The 23,128-nt window shown below is 34.5% G+C and overlaps 2 protein-coding genes across 2 annotated transcripts; one reads left to right on the top strand and one right to left on the bottom strand.

Annotated features, from left to right (window-relative positions):
* Nucleotides 1–2,233: 2,233 nt before the first annotated feature.
* On the bottom strand, nucleotides 2,234–16,974 carry LOC128228776 (uncharacterized). Its single transcript, XM_052940280.1, has 9 exons — nucleotides 16,593–16,974; nucleotides 12,367–12,545; nucleotides 10,934–11,042; nucleotides 9,712–9,855; nucleotides 9,207–9,379; nucleotides 8,814–8,943; nucleotides 3,546–3,698; nucleotides 2,931–3,080; nucleotides 2,234–2,649 (listed from the first exon to the last, which is right to left on the bottom strand). Exons 1-9 carry the CDS (start codon nucleotides 16,639–16,641, stop codon nucleotides 2,570–2,572), a joined length of 1,167 nt encoding a protein of 388 aa, XP_052796240.1. The 5' UTR covers nucleotides 16,642–16,974; the 3' UTR covers nucleotides 2,234–2,569.
* Nucleotides 16,975–18,988: 2,014 nt separating this feature from the next.
* LOC128228766 (uncharacterized) lies at nucleotides 18,989–21,262 on the top strand. Its single transcript, XM_052940268.1, has 4 exons — nucleotides 18,989–19,115; nucleotides 19,887–19,956; nucleotides 20,259–20,311; nucleotides 20,559–21,262. Exons 2-4 carry the CDS (start codon nucleotides 19,903–19,905, stop codon nucleotides 20,758–20,760), a joined length of 309 nt encoding a protein of 102 aa, XP_052796228.1. The 5' UTR covers nucleotides 18,989–19,115; nucleotides 19,887–19,902; the 3' UTR covers nucleotides 20,761–21,262.
* The last annotated feature ends 1,866 nt before the right edge of the window (nucleotides 21,263–23,128 follow it).

Below are 23,128 nucleotides of genomic sequence, written 5' to 3'. Positions count from 1 at the left end.
TTATATTATGTATTAGTACGGCCACTAGAAAAAAAAGTATTACTTATGAGGAATATTGATTGTCAACGTATTATAGAAAATATAGTGACTTAATTCTTAACTCTTGTGTAATATGTTTAAGTTAGTTTTTTATGTACTTTCAGAGCTATGGATTATTGATAAATATAATAAAGCCTAAATACTCCCGACGTGGTATCAAACTACGAAGAACCCTAACTGCTGAGTAAGACCGTAGTCATAGTCGTGGCCATAAGACACCTCCCAATTACAATTACGTGATGGAAAGGGAGAAGATACTGAGGTTCAAGGGAAGATCGTAAAGGCTCTTAGTTTGAAAATGGTATTGGTATGTCCTTTAAGGCTTCAGCTGTTTTGTGAATAATTAAAAGGAATCATTCAGATGCATGTGCTGTCTTTTTAAGGTTTGTTGTTTTGCTATTTGATTTACTTAATTACTACTGAAGTTTGCCATGTAGTATGTATAAGTAAATAAATCAGCTAATAACCTCGCTTATATGTGTGCTGACAAGGGTGTAGTTTTAGTAAGGTAGGACATTTAAAAATAAACTCACGGAGGTCGAATTAAGTTCAAACTTCTGAAAGCGCATCAAACATTCTAACATACGCTATCAACGCCATAAATTTTAAGCATTTCACAAGTAAAGATAACTAGATTTAGTTTAAATTTCAAATACCGTAACAATTAAAACAAAAAATATCTTTTAAAAAGATAAGCGGCGATCGATTTGTAAACAAGGTCATGAAAAATGGTTGAGAAAGCAGCAAGAACATAACATGTGCAAATTGGTTTATTTAAATATTAAAAGAGTATTGTTGAGGTCGAAAAATGTTGAATCTTTACACAAATTTCTTACTCAATAATATTAATGGCATAGTTATACCTTTTGCTAAACATGTGCGAAATTACTCTTAGATGGAGTTTTATTTTAACATATAAATATAAAGTACCTTTTACGGTTAAAGCAAATATTTGCACACTTAAGTAGATATTAAAATCATCACAATTGAATTGCTCTGATAAATCAAAGAGATAAAAGACTTGTTATGTCTTCTGAGTGTCAGAAATGATATTTTAATGACCAACAACAGCTAATTTATTTACTTAACAGCTTATGTTTTTGAAGTTTTGGATTCAGCGGAAGTTACTTTTTAAAACAATTAAACGGAAAAATCGTCAATATTTTAATAATTGTTAATAATATCAGGGACCTACAAACAGGTCCGTGGTAATATAAGCAATCAATAATTTTGCAACAATAAACAGTTATGTTGTTGATGAATTGTACCTACTCGGCTATCTCCGGCCAACCTCCCGAAGTTTTTATTGTTGAGGTTAAAACTGATGTTAAACAGCTATCGCCGAATAAATTATTTCTTCAATGTATACCTTTTAAACTTTTGTATGCAAGATACCATCCTTGAGCGATTCTCTGGGGTTGTCTGTTACTTTCGAGACAAGTAGGGCGATTGTTGCAAGTTTGTGGTCACCAAAGACAAATGGGTTCCTCCGGGTACTCTGGTACTACACAAGACCACACTCTCGGGTTTAATCGTGCCAGCGATAGTGATAATTTTATTATTGTTATAACTTATTCCATATTCGTTGTAAAATAGATATGTTTAAACTTAAACTAAACTACATATCACAGGAAGCAGCAAATTGTTTAATATTTTAGGGGAGGTATCTGATGACAAACCACAAGGAACACCAGCACTGTAATGATTAGCGTATTGTTCTGTCTTAATTGTGATTTCTGTGGAGGAATAAATAAGCAGCTTAACTTAAAAGTTATAAAAAATCCATGTTTCATTTATCGATCCACTTCTTGCGACGCTTACAAAGTTATAAGTTGGAATGCCGCTTATCTTTACGTCAATATTTTTTATTGTTAATTTGTTTAATGAGTGTATATTTAATCATATTTATATTTCACTGAAGGCATAGTACATGAATCTACTAAATTAAAATTGCGTTTCTATATTCAATTGCAATTTGTGTTATTGTTGAATTCATGTATTATATGCATTTTAACACAGACAACAGAGGTTTAATTTATAAAGTATTAGAATAAAACATTGACCACTCAGTGTTGTATTTGCACAAAGTTGAAAACTAACTGTGTTTTTATGCAAACCCCGGAAACAGTTATGCTCCGGAATAAACATTAGTATTTCGTAATATCGTAATAAATGATCTGTACCAAGAACAAAATAAAAAAAAAATATTGTTTATATATATATGAATTAAATAAAAGCAAGCAACATATATATAAAATGAAATACATACAGATAAAAGCTATTGTTAAGTATCAATTTATTAGTAATTATTTTTAGAATAGCACACAACACGAGTAAATGAAAGGTTTTCTAGTTGCAACGAAAAATTATCGACTGACTACTTTTTGTGAATGTGTGGTCCGGACTGAAATAATCAAACTGCAACAACACAGAAGTAATCCTAATTCATAAAATGCAAGTTCAGATTGTCATACTGTCCGTATACTCGATTCATGTGTCACATGCAAAACAAAACACATTATCTTTTCATTCAAATCATCACCAGCAGAAGTCCAATCGGAATCCACAAAGTGGAAATGAAGTCACCAATACATGATGCCGAACTCGTGTCTGAAATAATAAAAACAACAACATTTATTCGAAAAAAAAATCAAATATAATATAATAGTGTTATATAGCTTGTATTGCAGTGAAAACGAAACCTGCCCGTAAAATAAGCAAAGAAGCAATTGTCATGTAAAGATTGTAAGATTTGAAACATTTTATCTAGAGACGCCACATCTAACCTTTTTTAAAATTGCTAAAAAATGGAATGTTAACACTTAACCTAAAATGTGTTTGAATGTACAGTACACACTAAACAGACCAATTCATTTTTGAGTGTGTCTTACTTGTGTTGTACGCCTCGGACAGTTTGTCCAGGGTCGCGGCAATGGTATCCGCAGTTTTGCCGAGGAATCGGACATTGTTGTCGGTGAGTATGTTGGTCAAGTTGTCACAGGCATTGTGGTAGCACTGCTGCATCTGACCGCGAAAATTAGCTTGAGAAAATACAGAAATCGGGGTAAAAAGTGCAGTCTAATGTCAACAAATAATTTCTATACACGGTTCGGATATATAACAATGTTCTGCGCTAAAACTTGACCTTGTTGTTTGGCACACCTATCGGAAATTCTTACATTGTCGGACTTTTTCGTGATATTGATTGTTCTACAACTACAAGTCTAATTTGTTACACATAGGCATGTTTACAATAAAAACGAAAAATAAATGTTTGCTGGGTCACGCGTGTTCAAACGCGCTAGTGATGCAATGAGACGAGGTAAGTACCCAAACACTTGTTATGACCTTGTCTATTGACTCACGGATAAACTTATGATACTATCTATATTTCTATTTAAGAAAACCCATACAAAAACATATTTCCTTTCTTCACACAACTATCATATTTGGATTAGCACACAGGTATTCAAAGAGATGAACATTGAAGAAAGAAAGAGACTTACCAGAGTCTGTGATGAAGATAGCTGGTATGTTTGCATTCCAGAAGCTGACGTGATCACTGCGGAAGAAGTTGCCAAACACGTTCCAGGTGTCGTCATTCACATCCTGGTAGGGAAATCCAAACTTCTCTATTTCGAATTCAGGTTGGGGTTCACCTATGGATTTAAGAATAAATAAATCAGAAAAAGTTTTATTACACCATCCTTGTCACGTATATTGTAAAATGACAGGGTATACCTCAAATATGTACCTTTTGCTTTGTGTATCAAATCATTAATACACGTATTTGCTAAAGAAGTTACCCGTTACTAGATTAAAACTAAAAATAGGAGCACCGCGGAACGATCGCCAACGCTCGTCTGTTATATTACAGTGGAAAAAGGGGTATGAATCAACACTTTTTGAAGCCAGATATGAAAACCTATTCACTAAAGTTTGTTCAAAAAGTCCTTACTGAAACTGTTAGTTACTTTGGTTATTCAATCAAGATTATGTCGTCTAAACTGAAGGAGTTTAGAAAGAAGCCGTCAGACACTTAATATTCCCACTGCTGCATGATAGAGACACTGTCAAACTGGCAAGTAAATTGTGTATTTACACCAGGCTGAGCGTAAGGCTCTATTTTGGAACACTATGGCCCGCGATACAGAGTAATAAGTTGGTTTAAATGCACAATTACACATAATCAACTACATGCCTTCATTAGAATAGACAGCTAGCATAAACAACTGTATACATGCAGTGTGAAAAAAGTTTTATCAAAATAATTCTAGGGGTAACATTATGCATACAATAACAATATCTATAATGTCATAAAACATGGCTTATAGCATGCCTGAACTCCTCTTTGCCAGATCTGATTATAATAAAGTTCAGATGTAAACAATCAGAAGTGGGGACATTCTGATTTAAAACTTCATTCTTATAAGCAAATGCGTGTTTTTGTGAAGTTATATTATTGAAAGTAAATTAATTTTGTGGACTTTATTTAAAGTTAATGTTTCCTTTCCAATTCGTTTGTAACACAATCCTTATTATTACAATGTAACACAAATATTACAATATGATACAAATGCACATGTAAAATGGGCAAACCGTTATTAATAGCAATGTTATAAAAATATGATATTCATAAACCTACATCAATGTTTACTCAAAATAAGATGTGACATGTTAGGTATATCCCGATTTAGTATGGCTGCCTTAGTCACCAAATTGTTCTTGTTTTCACCCCACTGCCAGCAACCATGTGTTTAAAGATACAGTGTGTGTATACCACGTGATAAATTACGTCATATATATGCTACGTCGGAAGGCAACATTTTGTTAAAAATGAAGACTTAAAACAAAATTAACATCATCACCATTTTAAATAAAAAAGGGCAGTCTAGTTTAAACATATTTATTCAATATACACAAGAAATCAATACATAATGTACGAATGTATAATATAAAATGATTCTGAGCAGATTCGAAGACAAGCATTTTAAATGCTTATATTAGTTTCTTTCCGTGTTGAAGTTTACATGTTCTAGATTTTAATGAGGTTCGGTAATATAGCTGATAAGGATGTGGACTAGAATGTGTCGCAAAACTACAAAGGCAAGCTAAGTAGCAGAAACGTGGTGAGTAATAAAAATAATAACTTTATGTGATTGTGCATACTAAATCAGTTGATTCAGTATGCTTAACTTTAAAGAAAGAAAAACAATAAACGTTAAAAAGTAAGAAATGATGTCACATATATTGAACGGCCGTCCGTAATCAGGGGTGAGCCCGCACCGCGCTCTCAACACCACACGTCAAACCGTTTGGTTGCAGCAATAAAGTTCTGGACTCGTGTAAAGAGAAGTATGTTTTCCTCCTGTGAAAGAAGTTCGTTGCCATACAGGAGGTTGTTAGCAGTTGTTGCACAGGGCAAATCAAAAAAGTATAGAGGACGGATATCTTGATATCTCGGACACTGAATAAGGTAGTGAGTTGGAGTTTCAGTTGCACCGCAGATGCTTTGATGAGTTTCGAATAGATCACGACGATGGAGATCAAACTGCAGAGTACTGCATCCAAGACGAAGGCGTGTATAATATATCTGCGTTCTTCTAGAGCCGAACTTATAAAGATGTGCTGACCATGGTATTGTTCTGCTTTGTAGTTTTGTTTTGAATGCTGGAAATGTTGGCGCTGAACGCACACTAAAGGGAAGTGCGTTCCATTCCCTGATTGTAAAGGGCAGGAAGGAGGAACCGTAGGATTGTGTTCGAGTGTGTATTGTTTGAACGTCATTGGCAGAGCGGAGCAAGTAGACTTGGTTGTTGTGAGCAGGAATGCGGCTGGATAAATATGATGAGCTGAGGTTGTTTTCATTTTGTAAAAAAGTATGAGCATATGATGGCGTCTTCTTTCAGCCATAGAAATCCAGTTATATTCCTTAAGTAGCCGATTGATTTTGTGGCTCCTGTGATTATTCTGGCAGCCTCGTTTTGAACGGATTCGATGTCGTTCTTTAGGTTATTAGAACAATTGTCACAGACAACGTCACTGTATTCAAGAAGCGGCCTGTTGAAGGATATATACATGCGTTCGAGGCATTGTCGAGATAAATGCTATTTCAGAGATCTTAAAATACAGATTCGCTGCCAAGCTTTGTTTACTATAGACGAGATGTGTGGCGCCCATTTAGCATCATTTGACAGGGTTAGAACAATATGCTTGTGAGTTTCGACATCATTCACTGGTACCTGATCCATAACAATTTCGGGATGGAGGCAAGGGCAGTCTATTCCGCTTTAAGAGCCCCGCCTTCGATTTTGACCGGAGTTTGATTAGATGATTAGTTTCCTCAAACACATGACAAACCTGTTTCCAAATTGATGTTTTGACAGTGCTCCATCAGTCGGCGGTTTTGTGAGAAGGTTTGACGAATTGTTTTCAAAGTGAACTCTTAAACTCTTGTAAAAGGCCGGAAGCCGGAGCTCTGTTAGCGTCGTAGACTGCGTTTGTTTAATTTAAAATGGTGACAAAGTAATAAAGTTATCTTTGTTTAAAGTCTACATTCATTTTGAAAGCAAAATATTGCCGTCCGACGTAGCATTTATGACGCAATTTATCACGGTATATACACACTGAGATAGCCATTGCGAAAAAATACGATAGATTACTGAATCAAATGGATGGCTACACTGTGTAGATAAATTATTATTAGAAATACGATGATTGATTGATGTGATCTTTCGATGTGGACATGTAAATCAACACGTTTCATCCCTTGATTTAGTTTTAGAAAAATACATGCAAATAAACTGCATAACATTTGACAAAAGTTATACCCAGTTTTGCAGGAGACGTCAATGCATCTTTGCAAAGTCACTGACAATCAAGACAATTATAATAATTGCATAATTTCTTAAAACAGTATAACATGTCATTCAAAACGCCCCCAAACCGGCCGAAAACCAACAGATTATACAATAAGACTCGTTCTTTTTTTCTCAGAATAGAATCCGTACTACACTGGATCGAAAAAATAGTTATGACTTTTTGTTACCATATTTGGCAGTAAGTATTAATGTTTGTGGGAGTAATACCCAATGGACTGAGGGGTCATATTATCATTGTGAAGAATAGGGAATCGGAAAAAACGACGTCACAGTGGTATTGCTACCTTTAATATTTATGCGGAAAACTACAGAAACAAGCTAAGTAGCCAACAGTTTAATCATAAACCCGGTTTAATGACACTGGGCAAACACCAAAGACATAGAACATAAAAAAAATATAAACAAGAAACATTGAAGAACAGCACAAAACTCCACAAACAGCACAGTGCGTACATACTATATATAAACAGCTAGGTATGTATTTTTAAGGATTGATAACAAATTACAGACGAAAACAACTACATAAATACAAATTAAATTCTAAGTCATCTATCTTTTGAACTGTATGACTTTGTTGTATGAACTTCCTGTAAAATTCAACTGATCTATTTTTTACCCAAACTGCCTAAAAGTCAACAACAAATAGTGAATTTACTCTTTATCTTGAAAACAACCCGTTTTCAAGCGAAAAAGACTAACATCTGACAGTGAGTGGTGATTGAATATACATAGTCATTGACACACTCTTTTAAAAAGGGGGTATTAAGAAAAATATATTTAAACACAAAAAATGCTATATTTTCTACGACACTCGTGAACACTGAAATCAACAAATATCTTTATTTGAGCTTACGATAAGCGTAAGCTGTATTGAAACATAAAAGCAACTCCAGTATCCGAAATTAACTTTAGAATGACCATACTATCATCCGAATACATGTTTAGAAGTTCAGGTAAAATAATAACTGGTATACCATTATGAAATTAATGTACAATATATATAAGAAAAACTACAGAAACAAGCTCAGTATCCAAACGTTTAGACATAAACCCCGTTTAATGGCACTGGGTAAACGCCAAAGACATAGAACAAACACAAAACATCACAAACAAGAAACATTGAACAGCACAAAAATCCACAAACAACACAGTGCATATACTATATAAAACGCAAGGGGCATTTATCAAGTGCCTTTCTTTATTTGTGGTCAAGTGCAAAGAGCACGAAGTAAAATGTTTGAATAAAAGAGCATGAAGAAATGCATTTTTTGAAGATAAAAAGGAATAAATGTCTTCATTTTAAATGCCGATCGTTTGAACATGTTGAATGTTGGCCGCAATATTGTAAGAAAAGTCCCTAAGGTAGGTGGGAAATATCACTTTTTTCCCCTCTTATATGTCCGATCAATTGTCCCCAAATTATATTTAAACGGGTAAAATGCCCCGTGTCGATGTAACCAATATGAAGACTGCCCCTTGTGGCAATTCTCGTTAACCTATACTTGTTCCGTATGGAAAGGGTAACTAGCACGAATTCGACACGTTGTACTATGCGTACCAAATATTGACGGATTTCCTGCGTAATCGACACTTAACTCATGCACATCGACTACTTATAACCCACCTACCCCTCCCCCCATCCGCCTTAATGTGGCATTGGCAACTATTTGTTTTTCAAAACATTTCGAGGCCCACGGATACAACACAGGGTGTTTGTTCAGCTTGGACCATGATAAACACCCATATCAACATCTTCGGAAACCCACGACTGATCCATTCCATTCCGTACCACTATGATGAATGGTGGGTAACGGAATGGATAAAACGTGGGTATTCAACTATGCTAAATGGATGACATCAAATTTGACTCAACGGCAAAACTGCGGAACTTACCAAGCCACTCGCTGTTAAAGGTAGACGCAAGATTTCCATCCAAATTCTGCCTGAAGATAGCTGCAAGGAAATCTCCCTGGAACTCGTCTGACTTCATACTCGACACTGTTTTAGGAAAATACTCCTGAAACTGAAACCCCCACAGAAGTTAGTCATTTAGTATATTGTGAGAAATTTCAGTGAATTTCATTAAAAAGGAATTATTTTCAGGTTAATGTTTTTTGTTCGAAGTGTTCTCAGACAAACAGTTTTCAAACATTTCAGCGCGTTGTAGCTTATGCATCTTTCTTCAATAACACACTTCGTAAATTTGGCTTTTTCTTTACAGTAACATGTTTTTCGACAAAACCAATATTCGAATTAGGTAAATTATAATGACAAGTTCAGTCTCACAAAGTGCACAGCCTCTGGAGGGATGATCTGTGATTTTGCGGAAGAGTTGTAGTTCATGACTGTATCAAGAACGATAATTCCACTTGGCTTTAGTGACTCCACATGTTGCCCATAGTTCTGCGTTAGCCAGGGCATTAACCATTGTTCAATTGCAAACTTGCTGCCGATGTGCCCTGTGAAAATTCCAGACAAAAACGTTATTACAAATGGCTTACATAATAGTGTAAAAGATACATAGAGTGAAACAGTTTTGCTTTACCCACGAAACGTGAGGGGCAAAAAATTACAAACCAATCGCAGTTATTCGGTCACCGCAAAAGGTTTTGAATTGGACAAATAAGGATTCAATGTTGTAATTAAAGTCAAATGATGCTTTCTTAATATAATCGCAGAAATAACACTAAACTGGGTTCTCGATCTGTTAAATATTTACAAATCACCTTGAAGTAATCGAGTTTTATCAATACATTGTTTAGTAATTTCATACGTATAATTCGACACTTACCATTATCCTGATCGTCAAATTCCTCGTGGTCAAATGCCATGTAGATGATGGTGTTATTGCGGCGTTTGCCACCTTGGTTTCCCGCAGCGATTTGTCTAAGAGACTCTAACATTGCCGTTACACCGGACCCATTATCGTCAACCCCTTGAAAAAAGAGAAACAAAAATTACGATTCTCCTTAATTGTTGTGTTTCATTTTTTGTGATGCTTGGTGGAGGCCGTATCTTTTTATATTTTTTAAAGGGAGTCAACTTTATTAAAAAATATAAAAAGATACGGCCTATTCCCAAACGGTTTCGAGGTATTTTCATAATAAAATAAAATTGGACTTTCCTTTTGGGGTTAAGCTTTTCAAGATGTATTTTCTTTCAACTCGAGCACAGACTATATATCAAATGTACAGTACAAAAGTTTGTAAAAAATTGTAGTTAATAACGTTTACATAATATTTTGGGCTTTGCTACCTGTTATCAACTCTGGAGATGTACTTTATCGGCTACCTCGGAATACGAAGAGGAATGTTTTTATTTTTTTTAACCATTCGGTGCTTATTTTCCTTGTTCCTCCAAGGTCTTGAAGACCATCGGGGACAGGGTAGGACTAACATTATTCCGTGGCTGCCCAAAGCAATTTGTGAGAGGCTTACAAGCATTGCAGTACATACGGACCTCCTATCGCGAAACTCAATCCAAGTTCAATAAAGTGACATATCTGTGCAGGTAGTGTAGTGATTTCTGCATTGCTAATGTAACTATTTACAGGATATAAACGGATTTCATAGCGCTTTCAGTTTCATTTGCTACACCGCAAAACTTAATCAGCGTATGAGAAACAACCATCGGTAAACAACAGCAAAATGTATTTACAAGCAGCCTTGTGAGCATTTGAACATCTATCATGGCATTTTCAAATGTCCACAGAAAATAATTCAGACATAATATATGAGCACTATTTACATCAAACAACATTTTCAGAATAATTTCTAAAACAGGTCAAAATGTAATTTCTCACGGAACAATCCATTTCTAACCATGAATTTAGAAATGTTTTAGGACAGCAGAAAAATGAGCATCTTAAGGGTTCGGTTTTAGAATACTTGGGAATTTGTTCCGAAAAACAGACCCTCAAAGTAATTAAAAAACATAAGAAAAAAGATTCGAGTTTAAAAGATTACTTGAAAGAGGAGAGTCATATCCTCAGCCAGTGTATTCTACATCCTCACCTTTTGTGATATTTACGGTATCATAGTGCGCTCCAACACCGACAATTTTATCCTCATACGTTCCAAACTTTTCGCCTCTAAACACCCCTATGACATTCGTATAGGGAACCTGAAATTATGTCAAATAGATAAACGTCATTCAAATGTTTATGAAGATGCCATGACCGTCAGTACCGGAACTCCTCGTATCGCTACAAATAAGGCGAACTATTAGGATTAACTATCAGTGAACAAATCCAGCATTGTTTTCATTTTATGACATTGGACGTCTATGCATATGTATAATCTATAGTGAAAAACTTTGGGTATGTAATCAGTTAACTAGACTCATCGAAAGCGCTATTTGTGCCGCCATGTTTACATTCAGAAATTGCGTTATGAGTGAAATACATGTATGTTTAAATCTATAAGTCCGATCGTTGTTCCGTTTGTAATTATTTCAAACTGTATTTAAAGCGAAGAAGTTCTTGATTCTACGTTTATTGTACGGTTTTTAGGTTTTAGTTTTGTCTACTATTATCAAATAAATGTTGAAAAAAAAACAGTTAAAAACTGTTTGTCAGCTAAATTAATTCTAGAAAATATTAAGACAACAATGTGATTTATTATGATTCCTACTGTTTGCAAAATGAATTAAGTTAAACGTACTGGTCAATCCTAATAAACAAAGGTCGATCGCAAAGCCATTTTCTATAGAAGAGACATGCAATTTGTAGCAACAGAACAGTTTGATTTCTTCAAAAAGTTATATTTGTAATTGTGCCCTTCATTGTTGTGTACAGTTGATTGACAGGTCATATGTAGCGTATTTTTATTTGAAATTCACTTAGTGTTTTAAGCGGAGGACAATCATACAATAAAAACTACAGGGACAAGCCCAGTAGTCGAACCTTCAAAAATAAACCCTGTTTACAGCCACAAGACATTTTTGCAAAACTTGTTCAAAAATACAAAAATAAAAAAGTTGTCAAAACGTTCAATCTGTGAGAGTGCAGCTTTATCCTAGGTAGCATGGCCATAACCTTACACTTTTTCCATCCAATATCATTAATTACTGAGTTATAAAAAAATATTAGCCTTATCAGAGCACTCATTAGCTCGAAAACAGTATAAAAGGAGAACATACAATATAACATGATAACTTAATTTCAAGCGCTAAACGACCGGATACCTACATCACCTATTAACGAAGGACCACAAGTGTGATAAGAGGTACGACCAAGTCATTGAACGACAACTATCAAACATAGCTAGGTTTATAATTATGCCATCATTAAGTCTAAAAATGAAAATGTCAATACTTCATAACCTTGTTTTACTACAAGTTCATTGGCAAGCTGTTGATGTTAGACCATATCAATAAACATACACGTTTCACGTGTTTGAAATAGCAGTATTTGTAAAAAAATAGAAGTGTTACTATGACGTTGTACCCCAAGAAAGGTGAAATTGTGGTTATTCGTATTCAGTCCATGTTTCTGGAATTCATCGTAGATGAATTGGCGAGCTCGGCTTTTGTAAGCCGGATTAGTAACATGGTGCCGTGTATCGGAAAAGTGCTGAGTCAGAGTTGATCGAATGTATTCAAGATCCGCACCAAATACTGCATGATCTGAAAAACAACAGAATAGTTTAAAGTTAAAAGTTATAAACGTAACCGGGTACAATATAGATCCGTATATATTGCTGCAAATACAGGAATGAAAGAGGAATAACATGTGCCAAATACATGTGCATTGACCGGGTATAATTATTCTGCACACCATTGTTCAAGTTTTGAAAGAAATACCGATTTTGTTTCGTTTGGTTGAGTTGAAGTACAATATCGTACATTTATCAGATTGAGTCTCTGTGGTATCCGCTTATTGAAGTTTCTGCTATTGATGTAAATTGCCTTACACCGCATTATTAAATTTGGGTCGTATGGAATCTAAATCAAATTCGTTTTCTGGCCTTCACATTCTCTTGTTTTGTCTATTAAATTGGGCCGTATCGTCAGTATATGCTAACCTTCATCATATGTTATTTTTCACCCTACATTCTGTTTATTTTTATAGAATACAGCCGTTAGTATTACGCCGTATACCGTCCCTGAAGGTGATCATTCCGTTCACTGTCCTTAGAGTTAAACCTTAAACCGTGCTTCAAGTCGGACCGTATATCGTCCTCAAAGTTGCACATAATGTATATCGTCCTTAGAATAAAATCATATACCGTGCTTAAAGTCGTACCATATATCGTCATGAAAGCTGCACACATCATATATCAACCTTAAGGCTGCACATAAACATGTAAGACCCCTGTCAAATGCCAAGTGTGAAGACACAATAAATCGTGTAGAATGGTTGCAAATTGTTAAGAGAAAGGTTTCGTTTAAATGGCGTGTACTGGGGATCTAAGGTATTTTTTATATTAGTGTGAACTATCATACGACACATTACGAGTTTCATCGAAATAGTGCATCTGACTTTTATATATTCTTTTTAACATTCCGACCATACTAATTTTAGAAGTATTTGCCTCAGGCTCCATGTTCAAAACTACCTGTTTAATAGAAATAATCAACAAATTTCCTTAAAAAAATGAGTTGAGTTTCAAAGATGCATGTACATATTTAGAATAGTGGCTAAGCAAATTGTACCGACTAATGGACATATTTGTACGACTTAAGGCACGATCGAGATTATACGATAAACCAGTATAAGTACAGTATAGATGCGATTTAGTACGAGCCCTGTACGAGCTTTGTCATTTGCGCGTAAGTTGATATATTTAAAACTGAAAAAGCAGGTAATTGGTAATCGGATAATCATAATCGATCACATTTCCGGATCAAATCGGTGTTATATTTCCATACAAATATTGTTATACAAATAATAAGTAACTATGTGTATCTTAGCAATGTCTAGGTCAATATTTCAAAATTGGTCCTTTATATTGAATAACGAAAAAGACGTCTAAACTAATAGTTCGTATATTCAAGGCACGTTGGATATTGATGTCAAAACTCAACAAATGGTATTTTACACATACATTATGTATGTCATGGTTAGTATAGTTTGTTGAACTAATCTTCAGATTAGTTTTACAGGCATTTCTAGACGTATTTTTACGTATACACAGACCCTATATTTTCTGACTGGTAAATGTTAAACACAACTTAAGCAAATTAACCTGAACAGGGTGTCATTTATGGTCAACCTGAAACCAAGATGGCCCTAACTATTCACTGGTACCAGATGTTAACCCTAAATGTCCCCTACGTACCAGTACCCGGTCTTCGGGCTTCACATTATCTCACTCTAGTAGTATTAACCCTCACCCAAAGTCCACACACTGGCTTATGACAAACAAATCTGCGGTCCATGACCCTTGTTGTCATCTTTGTCAACCTGAGCCGATATCTCTTAATGGCTGGTACCCGGTTGAAGCCCTAAGGCTAGATGCCCCCTACGTACCAGGCTCCGGTCCGCGGGCGTCACATCACGTCCCTCTAGTAGTATTTACCATCTACCACAAAGACCTCATTATGGCTTATTATAGCAAAATATGTGGTCCTTGACCTTTTGAGTCCGTTTAGGTCAACCGGACACCAAGCTGACCCTTATTTGCTGCTACCAGATTTTAACCCTAGTTGTCCCCGAAGTTCCATTACCAGGTTTTCGGGCGTCACATCACATTCTTCTACTAGTATTAACCCCAAATTTAGCAATAACATCTCTTTTCCGCAAAAATGTTTAAGATACCCCCCATTGTAACCATTATTGCCTGTTTTGAGTAAAATATGGTCGTAAACAATTTTACCACAGATATTTTTTATTTTAACTTTTATTTAGAAAACTTTTAATTTTAAACAGCCTTAGTGCAGAATTGTGGGCTGATTTTGTAGTAAATAGAAAATACTGACATGTGTATCAGACGCATTTTTGAAAAAAATCAAATAAAAGAAAGACGAATTATAAGCTAGTAAATTCAACATCATATTATATATTTGCATGTTTAAGTTTTATTCATGAAGCCTTAACACCGAGTATAATTGTTTAAATTTTCATTAAGAGCTCGAACTACGTCACCAAGTTCACCGAATTGATAACAGCATATTAATCTATCACACAGCTGGTATACGGTAAAATTGCAATATTGCAATTCTGAAAGCATACGAAATAAAATAATGTTTGAATTTCATTAAGCATAATACAAGAACAGGACGATTTTAGGGGGTGGGGGCGCGGTGTGCCCCCCTCCCCGCTGGGCCCGCTAGTGGGTATTGTATAATGCCTCATAACGTTCCGAAATAAAATATTCCTTCCGACATATATTAACCTTGTTTACCAAATAACTTTAGAATATCTATTTTCATACAAAGCATAGCTTCGCATTTCACCTTGACTCTTTCATCTCATATTGATTTTGATATTTAATGTTAAACGAGGCAGATCGTTAATATTGATAAATATAATCTTTTACATGTGCATGTGTTTGTAAACTGTTTAGTTGTTTACTAAAAATATCATGAAACCATATTTATTTCTAAGAAACCCATCAGTTAATATAATATACGCAGCATTTGGCCAGCCATAATGATGGTCTTACAATAACCATTTATAAAAATGTTAAACTTAATGAACATTCAACCCGAAACAGAACAATATCACGTTAATAATAATAATAATAATAATAATAATAATAATAATAATAATAATAATAATGATAATAATAATAATAATAAATAATAATAATAATCATAATAATAATAATAATAATAACTAATAAAAATACCTTTTGACGGTTATCTTACGCTAACACTATTATTGCCGTGCGTTACATCTAATGGTGACTTTTTACGATCAGTATACACGAAAGGTGACACAATACGGTCTGCGTACGCTAACAGTGACTTTTTATCGTCTATTTACGCTATCAGAGACTTTTAACATTCTGTTTACGTGAACAGTGATGTTTTATGACCTTACGCTATAAGTGACTTACCACAGTCTGTGTACGCTAGAAGTGACCATTAACGGTCTGCCTTCGCTATCAGTGACTTACTACTTTACGTTATGCTTACGCTAGAAGTGACCATTAACGGCCTGCCTTCGCTATAAGTGACTCACTACTATACGGTCTTACTACGCTAGAATTGACCACTAACGGCCTGCTTTCGCTATAAGTGACTCACTACTATACGGTATGAGTTTTTGGACTTTTTATTTTATTTAAATAAAATCAAGCAATACACCTTACAATACATGTAGTTTAAATAAACACAAACGTTTGGTTAAAATAAAACAAACTTATGAGTAGGTCAAAGTGTTAAGGTAGCTTTTTGTTTTAATGCATTTTTGGATATATTTGTTTTTCCTTTTTCAAAAAAATTGTAGGCCCAGTCCTACAAAACCTATATGTAGCTACACCACTGGATACCGACGTACTTTTATTAATTCTGCATCGAGCCTTTTTATAACATTTATAACTTAAAGTGATTTAGCAAAATCACTGTTTTCTGAAAAAAACACACTATGTTATTGAGACAAGCACTCAATAACAAGTGATTGTGCAGCAAGGAAACGTAAATAAATATAATTATCAACTAATGTTTATACATAATACAATAACATAATGTTTAACATACTTATAATGATCTTATTCGTGTACTTACGGTAGATGTTGACTATCCATATAAACCATAACTGCATAAAAAAGTTCATTTTGAATTCACTTGTAGATTTCTTAAAACTTCTGCAGCGCTGAGTGTTTAAAGCTACCTCTAACTGAAGCGTACGTGTGTTTGTCCCGGGTCGCAAACAGAATGTACGCGATTTTCAGAAAATCCAATATGACTCCTGAGACTTCTTGCTGTATGCGCGTAGCGAGTAAGTTGAATTAATTGCAAGTGAGGTATGATATTCCAAATATAATAAAGATTCCCAAGAGTTAAGTCATAAAGTTTAACTGTTCATTAAAATTACTACGCGGTCCACTTGCAGCGGACTTAAACGTACCTCTTTTGAGTATGTAAACCGTTCAAATACATCCGAGGTTGCTTTCGATAAAAATGGCCGAGGGGTTCCGAATGGAATAATAACTGATCCACGGTGGAGAACCCACGTGACTTATTTGGTAAAATGCACGGCAACAAATGTCAACAAGTCTCGATTCAGGTAAGGTTTTTAAAGATAACTTTCTTAATATTTGGAGAATATTTGTGAAATAAAGACCATAAACCCCGCATTTAAGAGCTCTATCCACGGTAATAAAGACCCATAATGCACTTGACTCACTTCCTCCAAGATGGCCGACGTTAGCAACACATCTGAAAAGAAGAAGATAAAAATTTCACTGCTACTGAAGTGAGTGTTCTTGTGGAACAGTATGAAAAGAATAAAGAATCATTAAAGGTAGTGAAGAAGCCAGAAAAAAGGCTTGAAGTTTGGCAACAAATTGCCAAAGAAGTAAGTAATGTTGGTGTTACAATAAGGATAGCATCACAGATAAGAAACAAATGGATAATTTGCAAAGAGAGGTAAAAAAAGATGAGGTTGTTAGGAAAAGGTCGATTGGAGCAACAGGAGGTGGACCCCCAGAAAAAAAAAATGTGGAGAACTGCACAACAAAGTTGTCGAGTTATGTAAGGATCAGGCTGCTTTAAGTGGAAATCCTGGTGGACTGGAGACAGTCATTGATCTTGGTATAAACACAATTTCTGATGTTATTATTAATGAGTTTATGTGCTAAATTTTATTGCTCTGTAGTTTAAAAAGCAATACGTTTGCTCAATATTTACCTGTTAAAATGCAGAAACAGAGTACCGAATAAATCGTCTGCATAAGTGAATAAAATACATGAGTCTAAAAATAGAAACGCTACTGTACACAATCTAAAATTAAAAGTCGTGGAATCCCAAGACTGCCATCAATGTTCATCGAAGACATCGTTAATTTAATTACAAATACTATAACAAAATTAGTCTTACCTATTTAAAGTAGCTGATCTTTTCAGATGCAGTTGAGATATTCTAGCATGGTTTAAACATCCGTGATAGTATTATGATCCAATCCATTTTTTATCGTCGAACATGTTTTCACCTATGAAGTTAGCAGCCAGTAATTAAGGAACTTAGCAGCCAGAAAGTACTTTTACCACGAAACAAGAAATGTTAAAGGAATCTAGCAGCCAATAAGTAGAAAATCAATAGTATGTGTATTCTGATAAACAACATCAGTGTCACAATAAAACAGTATCGTGAATGTAACTCGTGAACAAAATTATAACAAGATAAAAAAAATACATTGTATGTATAGCTAAAAGTTAACCCTGGTTAGAAGTTATAAACAAAAATGCGCGATATTTTAAAGGGAACCTTTTTAACATTTAGACATTTTTTAACCAAAAATCATCAAAATTTAAGACTGTGAAACGGCTGTTTATATTGACTAGCATTAAAACCTGAGAATTGTTTGATAACACGTTCATTGAAGATATAACATAAGCTTTAAAAAGATATTGACCCCGGCAAGAAGGAGATGTTGTGACCCAGATGTTGGGGGTGAGTTTTGGTCAAGTTGACCCCAGATAGAAGTTATTAGGCGGTACTCGTTGAAACCTCTGTTTAATACGATTACGCTAATTTTCAATGAAACTGGAGTACCTAATTCCTTATTTTGTAATCTTTTTTTTTCTTATTTGCTGCTATGTTATAAAATGTTTTTGGTTGCTTTCTCTATTTCGTTGTTTCTGTTTAAGTATAAACACTTATTGGCTGTATATATTGGCTGCTGGCTCAAGACCACAGTTATCTGCCCCCCGTTGACCAAGATCCGGATGAGAATACAGAAAAAAAGAGTGCTTTTGTTCAAGTATCAATATTTTATTAAAATTGAATGAAAAAGAAGCAAAAAATGTTCTTTTTGCAGAGAACTTGACTGAATTTGACACTTTATTGCAGAAATTGATAGTTTTCAATGTAAATATTGGAAAAATCATAGCTTGTGGAAGTCTGAAAATTAGTTGTTTGTAGCCGATTGTAGCCCTGGCGGAAGGGTTATGTATTTGAACTCAATTTTGACAGTCGGGTCAATGGTCAACATGGTGTTTTCTTGTGATTATATTTTGTGTCTTGAATTGTTCTAGAGATGCCATGTCCTTGTTTTTCAATTGGGGTGTGTATAAAGTCAAAAGCCAGGTTAGTGTCTATATGAAACATATAGTAAAAATAACTGTGGTCTCACGCCAGCTTCCCTTTAGCGATGACAAACTTTTGACAAAACGTCCAAAAGTGAAACGGTATTAAAACTGGGTTGTGTTAAAGTGCTGACCAATTAGCTGACGATATGGAAATAAATGAGATTTGCTGACCATATAGATAAAGACGCGAAAAATATCTGATTGACATGATAAGTTGTTCACACATATTTTACATGTTTGTGTATTCTTTATCAAAATCCCATTGAAGAAAAATGGCGGCTTGTTACTCAACAAGTTCCAATGTTAAACGGTATTAGTCGAAGCGGTATAACTTGATCACGAACAACACCATTTTGTTTGATCTAATCAAAGATCTAAAGAGATTGTTTGGACTAATTAATCGACATGCCTTAGTCATCAAATAATTGACATTTGAGTACAATAAATTTCATACGTGTATTTCATTCGGAGGGCATGCACCCGTAGATGATGAAATGATGAACATCCTTATTTCTGTAAGTTTGTTTTCTTATGTGCAACTGTTGTTAATGTTAAAACAAAAAAATATTTTCAAGAAGTGTAACCTTGAGTGAATAAACATATAGATGGATAGATACATGAAGATAGATATAATTTTAATAAAATAAATGATGATACAAGTGTAAATGCTAATGGTATATATATATATATATATATATATATATATATATATATATATATATATATATATATATATATATATATATATATATATATGATCTTTTATAAGGCAAGTCATTCAGTAGATGGCAGGGACATCAAGACAAGAGGAAGGAGTGGATGTAGCTGCGAATTTCACGGTTTGCGGCTTATATTGTAATTACTTCATTGTATGTAACAAAAGGTTTAATTTAGCTGAAATAAGAAAGATGTTGAAGATTAATCATTTTACGATAATTGAACACATAAACATTGTTTAGTATTTTCACGTCGATTTTTAGTATGTATTTCTATTCTGAATTGGTGCATTTTAGTACATCTATTCCGATACATTGACAAAGAACACATGACCTATGAAATATATTTTAAACTTAATTTTAAACTGGCAAATGTTTTTCTGCGTTTGCATGAATGCAAAATTGTGACTGTCCTCATATTTCAGAATGAATGCAAACCAGCTACATATACTAGTAACATGAGTCAAAATAAGAAGAAGTTAGTATGATTTAACAATACATATATATATACTAATGTTCAAAACCTGCATTTTTTCATGCAGTTGGAGGAATGTACAATGTTAATAAATAGCATGTGCTGTGAAGGGTTTCACGAAATATTAAAAAGCTATACACATTCTAAACATTATCGACAACTTGAATTCCATGAAGAAATTCTTTGCGTCACAAAAAGACAAAGAAGCTGTATAAATTCACCTTAATAATACAAATATACATTATATCAGGTCAATCTCCGAGGAGCTCCAGGAGGCTCAACTACAGTTCTTCATTTACCAGACAGTGAAGGTGCAACTACATAAACAGCTCATAAAGGAAGAGATAGAAACCTCAAAAACCAAACGTCTGCTGATGAACAAGCTCATCACCTCCATAGAGAATAAAGACAAAGACGAAATTGGAATGTTTCAGTTCCTCGTTGATGAATAAGATATTTATTAACACCAATTACAACATTCAAATTATCCGTTCTCAGTCATGATAAGTAGACTAATGTAAAATACGTTTCCAGCAACATCACATGGCAAACTTAAAAAAGTGTCCCACGTGTATATTAAAAGTAAACTTGAGCAAGGTGATCCCTGACCAAGAAGCCAGTCTCCCTGCCTGCATATGGTATTTGTGCGTCTGCTCTATCGTCATTGTCATCATCAGGCACATCAGGTTCTTGCAGCATGATGGCTATATTGTGGAGAACAGCACACGCTACAATTATTTCTGATGCCTTGGCTGGTGTCTTTCTCAACTGAAACATTTCACAATGGTCATAGCGTTTTCTGCACTGGCGTTTTGCATACATGTACCCCTCACCTTTTTCATATTTATACAGCTTTGGTCATGTCTATAACGTTAATTTCTGAATAAATGTAACTTTATAAAAAATATACAATAGCACATTGCTTTGTTTACAGGTCACACAGAGTATCAGATGTTCATGAGCAGAATTTCATAAAAAACGACGGCACCAGTTTTTGAATACATGAAAGAAATATGTTAATGCAACATTTTGTATTTACCTCTCCATGGAGAATTCCAAATCTCCTCTTCCAATGTCCAAACGTACACTCAATGAGTACCCTTGTTCTGCAGAGCCCCCTATTGAAGTTTGTCTTTTGGTTGGTGTCTGCAACTCTGTATTGTGTCATCAAATGTCTTGAACACGCATACCTGCCAGAAGTACACAGTCTGCATTAAATCATATTATACCTTGTGTATACAAAAACGTTTAATACCTTCAAAAAGAACATGTTTTATACTTCTTAAAACTTATTAAACACTAATTGTTATTGTGGTATTCAGTTAAGAGAAACAAAGGCCATTCGATCGTGACCTTTAAAAACACATTTGTAATCTAAATCAGATACAATCTCCTAAACTGTGCTGAAGTCAGTAAACATAACATTTTTGTCATAATCAATATTACCTTTAGTGATGTAAACGTTGAACGTTATTGCTTATTATAATAGTTGATACTGGTATAAAATCTGGTCAAAATTCATGATAATGTAGCTACATTGAATTGTATTTTACATTTACATACCCGCTGTCTCCAAGAACAATCACATCTTCCAAACCCCTGTGGTTTCTCTCCAGGTGGCATCCAAGTGTGGAAGTTCGGAATATAAAGCTATCGTGAGCTGATCCAGGCTACTGCGCATTGATATATGTGAATTTTCCTGAAAGAATATAAAAATGTTAAGGGGAGATAACATGACTGTGGTAATGAAGTTGTGAATGTTGACCGTTTCATTTTAAGGCGTTATAGCTAAAGTTTGTTGACCTTGACATTGAAAGGAAAGTTTTTGCCTTACGTGGTTGACAGCCGACTGAGTACAAATGCACAGTAATGCATAAGTTGTCATGTTAATAAGAAAAACGTGTGCGCTTTTGGTTGTGAAGCTGTCACATATGCCTTATATTCTTGGTATTTACGTTGGTTCATTTCTCTGTGTAGGGAGAGTCCGGGGGAGTCCGGAAGTATTGGACTCACATATTTTATAGCTAGAGTTAGGTTTGGGTAAAGACATAGGGAACATTATACTGTATCTAGAATTATATTTTTATATTAAGAAACAACATTTTAATAAAGAAGTAACATTTGAACAATTGTTGGTTTAAAGAGTTAGAGTTCTGCTGGTTAGACACTAAGAGTTCTAGAATGTTTTGGAGAGTTTTGTGGCATTATGTCACACCAGTGCTGACGCCTATTTGTGTCCGGATGCATCTAACTTTGATGATGTTAATACATGTTCCAAAGGATTATGAATTTATCAGTTTTCAAAACAACTTCGACGGCTTATTATTAAGGCAGTTATTTTGTAAGCTGGATAGTTTTATTCATTTTTTACATAGAGATCTGCTTCCTTGCGCTATTACACTCTTCTTTTCATCCTGGTATAGCACTGCCCCTAATCTGTTCCTTATGCGTCTGCGCCTTTATCTTTATCACTATTCTCACCTTCAACTCGATGGTATCCGGTTTTCATATCTATGGTGGTGAAACTTGCTTCCATGAATAATGTCAAAAAATATTTAATAGATAAAGAGCATAAGCATCTTCCAGACGTCAGACATCAATTGTCTGAGCATATTTGGAGTTTGCCATTTCCCCCCTCACTAATACGACATTTGAAGCAAAAGGGGATCTTGACTTTCTAATAATACCAGCTGCTAAAAGTAGTTGTAAATGTTGTTATTTTACTTCTTTAATCATTTGAGGATGAATTAGTTTTTAATATTGCTTAAATTTTGTCTGATATCCTAGGAGTAAACCTCTCCGTTTTATTATATCAAATAG

The sequence above is a fragment of the Mya arenaria genome, chromosome 1 (genome assembly GCF_026914265.1).
Source record: "Mya arenaria isolate MELC-2E11 chromosome 1, ASM2691426v1".
Lineage (NCBI taxonomy): Eukaryota > Metazoa > Mollusca > Bivalvia > Myida > Myidae > Mya > Mya arenaria.
This window is presented reverse-complemented; position numbering and strand designations above follow the sequence as displayed.